Source organism: Electrophorus electricus, chromosome 12 (genome assembly GCF_041902795.1).
Source record: "Electrophorus electricus isolate QZ-2024a chromosome 12, ASM4190279v1, whole genome shotgun sequence".
NCBI classification, from domain to species: domain Eukaryota; kingdom Metazoa; phylum Chordata; class Actinopteri; order Gymnotiformes; family Gymnotidae; genus Electrophorus; species Electrophorus electricus.
Window position 1 is genome coordinate 26502501 of NC_137508.1, and position 8811 is coordinate 26511311.

General features: G+C 44.2%; 1 protein-coding gene across 3 annotated transcripts in view; it reads left to right on the forward strand.

Moving 5' to 3' along the window:
* Positions 1 to 8811, forward strand: part of wdr17 (WD repeat domain 17) — a 33422-nt gene that overhangs the window by 22656 nt on the left and 1955 nt on the right. For all 3 annotated transcript variants that reach the window (XM_081724240.1, XM_081724241.1, XM_081724242.1), the window contains 9 exons: positions 947 to 1046; positions 1452 to 1591; positions 2595 to 2615; positions 3316 to 3427; positions 4369 to 4510; positions 4686 to 4788; positions 4955 to 5056; positions 7326 to 7424; positions 8219 to 8402. In XM_081724240.1, the coding sequence (XP_081580366.1) occupies positions 947 to 1046; positions 1452 to 1591; positions 2595 to 2615; positions 3316 to 3427; positions 4369 to 4510; positions 4686 to 4788; positions 4955 to 5056; positions 7326 to 7424; positions 8219 to 8402 (1003 nt within the window). The remainder of the gene's footprint in view (positions 1 to 946; positions 1047 to 1451; positions 1592 to 2594; positions 2616 to 3315; positions 3428 to 4368; positions 4511 to 4685; positions 4789 to 4954; positions 5057 to 7325; positions 7425 to 8218; positions 8403 to 8811) is intronic.

Genomic DNA, 8811 nt, shown 5'->3' on the forward strand with positions numbered 1-8811 from the left:
ACCAGCTCTAATACAGAACTAATGCCAGACCAGCTCTAATACAGAACTAACTCTAGACCAGCTCTAATACAGAACTAACTACACCTGCGCTAATACAGAACTAACTCTAGACCAGCTCTAATACAGAACTAACTACACCTGCGCTAATACAGAACTAACTCTAGACCAGCTCTAATACAGAACTAACTCTAGACCAGCTCTAATACAGAACTAACGCTAGACCAGCTCTAATACAGAACTAATGCCAGACCAGCAATTTTAAAACAAATATAAAGTGTGTGTGTGTGTGATATATATATATATATATATATATATATATATATATATATATATATATATATATATATATATATATATATATATATAATATTTTCTACATTTTAGAAAAACAGTGCATGTATCGAAACAATGAAATAACACACATTTAACTGTGCTGTATTCAACAAATATCTTAGATTTTAGGTTCTTCAGAGTTCTTCTAAGTCAGCCTTTACTTTGACAGCTCTGCCTGCTCTCGGAGTTCTCTTAACCAGATCCATGAGGCAGACACCTATGACTCCCCATGCACCCTGAGCACTTGATGTTCTGAATTTGTTGGAGGGCAATTAAGTTATTTAAATTTCATTATTATTATTTTTACTTTAATATATGTATTGTTTTGGAAATCATTTCATATATAGACTGTCAACCATCATTATTTATATGTCTTAGAAGCATATTAAAATGAAACTCCTACATTCGGTCACTTGTGTCCAGACGTTTGGTACTGGTCCTGTATCTAAACATATCTGCACTTAGATCTCTCTCATTTTTTAAAATTTCTTTTTCTTTCTCTCATTCTCTTTCATTCTCTTTTTCATCTGTTTCTCTTTCTCTTTCTTGCTCATTCACTGTTCCATTCTCTCTCTCTCTCTCCATTCATCTCCCCATCTCTCTCTATCTGCAGGCTGTTGCATGAAGTGAGTAAAGAACTAGCTGAGTGGTATTTCCAGGATGGACGAGCAGTTCTGGCAGCCTGCTGTCATCTGGCTGTAGACAACAAAGAGGTACAGACTCGACCCTGACACACGCAGCTCCACCCTGACACACGCAGCTCCACCCTGACACACGCAGCTCCACCCTGACACACGCAGCTCCACCCTGACACACGCAGCTCCACCCTGACACACGCAGCTCCATCCCTACATGCAGCTCCATCCCTACACACAGCTCCACCCTGACACCCTCAGCTCCACCCAGACATACTCAGCTCCACCCTGACACCCACAGCTCCATGCTGGCATACATCCTTAGAAACATTTCAGGTTCAACCTGTCCAGTTATCGGTATCACAGGTTCATTTCAAATTCCAAAACAAGCCACATAAAAATGTTTTATGATTTCTGAATTAAATTATGGTGTGTGTGTGTGTGTGTGTGTGTGTGTGTGTGTGTGTGTGTGTGTGTGTTTAGCTGGCAATGGCCAGTCTGATCCGGGGTAATGAGCTGGAGTTGGCAGTGTGTGTGGGTACTGTTCTGGGAGACTCTGTCAGTCGGGCCACTCACTACGTCCTGGAGATCCTGGCCAGAAAATACATGACCATGCCCACATGGTAAGGTCAGCCACTGCGTATTCAACACAGACTGGTCTGAGAACAGTTTTACTTATTATCATTCAGAGTACTGTTTTATTATTAATATCATAATGTCGTTACTATATTTTTTCCACTGGTAAGAGGGTTTGGCTGCATCATCACCAACTACTGACTGATCTGACATCAGTTTACTTTATGTTGATATCATAATGGATTCCTGGGTAATAGATAAAGAGATGCACCACTCATTATGCACGCCAGTGCAGGTTAATTTATATAGAACCTTTCATACACAAGGCACTTCAAAGAGCTATTAAGGCTAAAATGAGAATACACTGCTAACATCCTCACACACTGTTACACCACTAACGTCCTCACACACTGTTACACCGCTAACGTCCTCACACACTGTTACACCGCTAACGTCCTCACACACTGTTACACCGCTAACGTCCTCACACACTGTTACACCGCTAACGTCCTCTAATGTCCTTACACACTGTTACACCGCTAACGTCCTTACACACTGTTACACCACTAACGTCCTTACACACTCTTATCTCTTTGAATAGTCATTTTAACACTTCACGATATCATGCAGAAAACATCCAGATTCTCTCCAATGACCTTCAGGCATTAGTCCCACACACTGGGATCAGATTGGTCGCAATGTTTCACTCTGACAGAGACTGGCCTTAAAGTTCATTTCAGTGTGAAGACTTCTCCATCTTTCAAGTGTAACAGCCCCGCACCAGAGTGCAGGGTTTCTCAGTGCACACTTCCTGACAAATCACAGATCACATAGATGTTTTGAATCATCATAGTATACACAATTGTTCCACACTTGTTTTAAATCATTGTGCGTGCGTGTGTGCGTGCGTGTGTGCGTGCGTGTGTGCGTGCGTGTGTGCGTGCGTGTGTGCGTGCGTGTATGTGTGTGTGTGTGTGTGTGTGTGTGGTGTGTTTAAGACTGTGACTAAAATCTCACTGCTTCTGTTCTGTCATCCCCATCTATCTCTAGCTTTCCATGTGTGGGAAACAGGTATCCCTTCTCCCTACCCGCCACCTTTTGGTTTGGTACTTACTCTCCTGTCAGTTTCGTGGTCTGCATAGGCTGCATTATTTAACTTTTTACAGCTTTTTCTTTTGGAAATTTGACATTTTCTTTATGAAATCAGTCACACAGTAATCTGCATTTAATCTGCAAGACCAGTGCACTTGTAGATAAGAGCCTGCAAAATTCTGAATTTGTGATTTTGTGAAATGGTTTTCATGTCTATAATATTCTTATGATACATAATGCATATCAAACTGCATAACACTGAGTAATATATTAGAATGACTTAAATTAGTCGATTTTCCACATTCACCATGGTATACAATATATACATTTGGGGTGATAGAAATAAACTATAGCAAATTAATTAATAGTAACTACAGTAATGTTTTACAGGGTTAATCATTTATATTTACTATGGTAGACATTGCAGTAGAGATGAACTGGCAGTAGCACATGGATTATTGACAAACCACTCTCTTTGTCAAACACACACACACACACACACACACACACACACACACAAACACGCACAAACACACATATGCCCACAGATGTACATGTGCATATGTGCACAAAAACACACACATATGCGTACACACGCAGAGAGACTTAAAACTCTGTTTATTGTGTGTGTGTTCCGCCCGTGGACCTAACAGACCGGAGGTGTGCTGTTTCCCTGCAGGGATCTAGCTTCAAGGCTCCTGTTGATGGTCCCTGGTAGTGAGCTGCTCTTAGCCAAGCTGTGTGCCTTCTATCCTGGCAGCTCAGCCGAAATAAATGACCTGCATGAAAAGGTGACACTTAGCCAAAACCAAACACTGCCCTTATGCCATAACACTCTCATTACACCAAACACTGCCCTTATGCCAAAACACTCTCATAATGCCAAACACTGCCCTTATGCTATAACACTCTCATAACACCAAACAGTGCCCTTATGCCATAACACTCTCATTACACCAAACACTGCCCTTATGCCATAACACTCTCATAACGCCAAACACTGCCCTTATGCCATAACACTCTCATAACGCCAAACACTGCCCTTATGCTATAACACTCTCATTACACCAAACACTGCCCTTATGTCATAACACTCTCATTACACCAAACACTGCCCTTATGCCATAACACTCTCATAACGCCAAACACTGCCCTTGTGCCATAACACTCTCATAACGCCAAACACTGCCCTTATGCCATAACACTCTTAGCACCAAACACTGCCCTTATGCCATAACACTCTTAGCACCAAACACTGCCCTTATGCCATAACACTCTTAGCACCAAACACTGCCCTAATGTCCTAACAGTGAACTTTGCCTTGCTTTGTCACTGGTTTTGCCCACATCTGAATCCCTATCTGCCTCCTCATCTGAAGTTTGGACTGTTTTTGGACTCTTTCCTGTTGTTTGTGCGCTCAAATAAACATCTTCACTCACATTTGCTTTTAGTTGTTAGAAGGTCTCATTACACAGACTTTTTGACAGATAATTTGAGTCAATTCAGTCAACTTTCAGTCATGTGTTTTGCAAGAAATCTAGACATCGTGTACATTAGGTCAGTGTAAAACAGAACTCCTCTACTACTGTTTATGCAAGATCAGTTAAGTGTTGGTCATTATAATTCTTAACTAAAAGTTAATTTTAAGGACACTTAAGCTCTTTAACCTGGGACTGATAAGTGGTCACGTGTTCCAGTACCATGTGAACATGGTTCATGCCTCGTCCTCTAGTGTGGTTTGCCAGGCTTGGAGGAGTGCAAAGCGCTGGCAGAGATCGCGAGCAGCGAGGGAGACGTCTACGAGGCCGTGAAGTACTACCTGCTTAGCCCCGAACCCGAAAAGTCTCTACCCATCGGCCTCGCGTTCATAAAAGGTGAGCGGGAGCATAGGATAGGAGGTGTGTGTGCGTGTGTGTGTGCGTGCGTGCGTGCATGCCTGTTTAAAAGAGAGGGGGGGGGGGGGCGGTTAATAAGAGTGGTTTGTGAGTGGCCAGCTACGTTAGCGTATTAGGTTTGCTCTGCTTTTTTGACTCCTGTCTGTCCTCACAGAGCAGCTGAGCTGTCCTGACTGGAACGTGGACTCCATCTATCCTGTCCTGAACCTCCTGAGCTACATCAGGACTGATCGCCTCCTTCTGACCAAGTGCAGTGAGTAAGTGTGTTAAACAGGGACACGCAACATCCTCAGTATGACCAGTCAGTATAATCACTGAGTGCTCTATTGGGACAGGCTTCCTGTGTGTTAGCTCATTAGGTCCAACTGTGTGTGTGTGCATGTGCATGTGCGTGTGTGCGTGCGTGTGTGTGCGCACTCTTAGGCACTGTAATGAGCTGCTCATTCTCTGTGGCTATGTCGGGGCACTGCTGGCCATCGGGAGACAGTACTCCAGTATAGTCCCAGCCCTGTACGAGTACACCAGGTAAGGGTCTGATCTTCTGCCAGCCTTCAACTAGAGTGGTAGCTCCAATCTCCCCTGTCTGTAGAACTACACTTACCAGATCATGGGCCAAATTCATGAAATCCAGTACGAGATTTAACGTGACACTAACAGGTAATGGTGAGCAGTACATGTTTCCTCGTTCATAAATGTCGATTGCTAGCATATTTTACCAGTTGCTTGATATACGGTTCTCTTCTCAATCACATATGACATTAGGAGTTCATACCACACCGCCAAAAACACCACCTGAACTTGTCTGGATCAGTAAGAAGCCAAGGTGAATTCGATCATCTTTTTTCTAACGATGTTTTGTCACTGAAATCACCATGCAGTGCCTGTCTGAAAGCCACAAATGCATTATGCCCTTATGTAGCTGGCAGTTTCCAGCACTGGTCTCACGACTGGGGTTAGTCAGTCTGTCTCTTGGCATGACTCGTTACTATGCATAGCTTCATTTGCATGTTGATTTTGATTGGCTTTCACCTCGGCACACAGAGGAATTTGCCACAGCAGTGAGTTGACCATAGTGCACAACTTATCGCCATGGTAACTTAATGAATAGGATTTAAATACCATGCTGCACATTTGCGTAGCATAGCACGGGTACCGTCGGCTTTTATGAATCTGGCCCACTGTATTTAACAAGACCATAGTATATTAATGGTCAGTTTGTGACTCTTGACTGGATGCCTTTTGGTGGTAGAGCTACAGTGTAATACCCAAGTGCCGCTCGGAGTATGTTACATTTAACCCAGTGGGAACTGCTCCTTTGTCAACTATGTTGTCTCTAAGCTGACATGGCATTTGAAGGAAAGGTTTTACATACCAAAAACCCAACCCCATCTACTCACCCTAACCCCCACCCCTCAGCCTGTCCCCAACCACCCACAAGCAAACCCCACCCCCTCACTCTAGCTCCTCCCTCTTACCCCAACCTCACCCCTTCCCAACATCATATCCCCCCTCCAACTGTCATTCTCTCACACCATTTTGGTACTTTGTCTTTCTCAGTCATTGACTATTATGTTTTTTGTTCCTGCTTTTTTTCCGCACTCTCTCTCCACGGTGTCTGTCCGTCTGACTGTCTGTCTGTCTGTCTGTCTGTCTGACTGTCTGTATGTGTGTGTCTGTCTGTCTGACTGTCTGTATGTGTGTGTGTGTCTGTCTGTCTGACTGCCTGTCTGTCTGTCTGACTGTCTGTATGTATGTGTGTCTGTCTGACTGCCTGTCTGTCTGTGTGTCTGACTGTCTGTATGTGTGTGTCTGTCTGACTGTCTGTATGTGTGTGTCTGTCTGACTGTCTGTATGTGTGTGTGTCTGTCTGACTGCCTGTCTGTGTGTCTGTCCGTCTGACTGTCTGTCTGTCTGTCTGTCTGTCTGACTGTCTGTATGTGTGTGTCTGTCTGTCTGACTGTCTGTATGTGTGTGTGTGTCTGTCTGTCTGACTGCCTGTCTGTCTGTCTGACTGTCTGTATGTATGTGTGTCTGTCTGACTGCCTGTCTGTCTGTGTGTCTGACTGTCTGTATGTGTGTGTCTGTCTGACTGTCTGTATGTGTGTGTGTCTGTCTGACTGCCTGTCTGTGTGTCTCTGTCTGACTGTCTGTGTGTGTGTCTGTCTGACTGCCTGTCTGTGTGTCTGTCTGTCTGACTGTCTGTATGTGTGTGTCTGTCTGACTGCCTGTGTGTGTGTCTGTCTGTCTGACTGCCTGTATGTGTGTGTGTCTGTCTGTCTGACTGCCTGTATGTGTGTGTGTCTGTCTGTCTGACTGCCTGTATGTGTGTGTGTCTGTCTGTCTGACTGCCTGTCTGTGTGTGTGTGTGTCTGTCTGACTGCCTGTCTGTGTGTGTGTCTGTCTGACTGCCTGTCTGTGTGTCTGTCTGTCTGACTGCCTGTCTGTGTGTCTGTCTGTCTGACTGTCTGTCTGTGTGTCTGTCTGTCTGACTGTCTGTCTGTGTGTCTCTGACTGTCTATGTGTGTCTGTCTGACTGCCTGTCTGTGTGTCTGTCTGACTGCCTGTCTGTGTGTCTGTCTGTCTGACTGTCTGTATGTGTGTGTGTCTGTCTGACTGCCTGTCTGTATGTGTGTGTGTCTGTCTGACTGCCTGTATGTGTGTCTGTCTGTCTGACTGTCTATGTGTGTCTGTCTGTCTGACTGCCTGTATGTGTGTCTGTCTGTCTGACTGTCTATGTGTGTCTGTCTGTCTGACTGCCTGTCTGTGTGTCTGTCTGTGTGTCTGTCTATCCCAGTCAGCTGTTGAAGAGGAGAGAGGTGGCTGTGCCCCTACAGATTGAACAGCTGTCAGTGGAGCTGGAAGCCTGGAGAGCCTGTACACACTCACACAACAAGTCAGTGACACACACACACTCACACACACACACACTCACACAACAAGTCAGTGACACACACACACTCACACTCACACACACACTCACACACACACACACACACACACTCACACAACAAGTCAGTGACACTCACACACACACTCACACACACACACACTCACACAACAAGTCAGTGACACACACACACACACACACTCACACAACAAGTCAGTGACACACTCACACTCACACACACACACATAAGTACACATAAGTACAATCACATACACGGACGTGCTCACACATGAACACAATTGCATACAAAAGCACACAAGCTCACATGCATAAAACACACACAAACACTTCATTACATACACAAACACACACACAATTACATACAGTTCATTCAGCCAACTGGTCATGTTTTTATCAATTTTGAGTTCGTCTTGAGTTTCAGTAGTATCTTCACCACTAACACCAGTACACGCAATAAGACCTCCTGCAGTGTTAATCTAAATGTTTACACTTGACAGCCTATTTGGATCACAGTAAATAAGGGTCATATTTTACACTACTGACCAAATAAGGATTTTCCTGAGAATTGTTACTTTGCACAAAAAAGATATTTGGATATATTTTAAAGGAATTACTTTCATAGTTTTAGGAACAGCATATGTTCAGGCTGGCTGGTGACGAATATTGTTAAGTTAAAGGATTTGTTTGGGAATTAGAGATCTGTAGTATAAGCCCTGAAGGAAAATGCTGAGTGGAATTGCAGGGGCCCTCAGGCCTAAAGGTTTGTGTGTCACACCCAGAGGAGCAGAGGACCCTCCGTACATGTGTCCCACCGAGGCCCAGAGGGTGGAGTTTAGCCACCTGCTCAGAAGAATGGGGGAGGAGCCTGCAAGGGGACCACAGGGCCCAGACTATGTCACGGGCTCCAACCTGCCCAGCCACTCAGACGTGCAGATCTCCTGTTTTACTGGTCTCAGGATACAGGCAAGGCACACACTCACAAAATACACTCACAAATACATGCACAAATACACACACGCACACACACACACACACACACACGCATACATATATGCACAAATACACATTTTTGCTTGACAGGGGCCAGTGTTCTTTTTTTGATTGACAGGCACCAGTGTTTTGTGGGTTTTTTTTATTGATAGGCACCAGTGTTTTTTTTTATTGACAGGTACACCTGTTCTTTTTTTGATTGATGGGTGCAAGTGTTCCTTTTTTGATTGATGGGTACAAGTGTTCTTTTTTTTGATTGATGGGTACAAGTGTTCTTTTTTTGATTGACAGCCACCAGTGTTCTTTTTTTGATTGATGGGTACAAGGGTTCTTTTTTTGATTGACAGGCACCAGTGTTCTTTTTTCGATTGATGGGTACAAG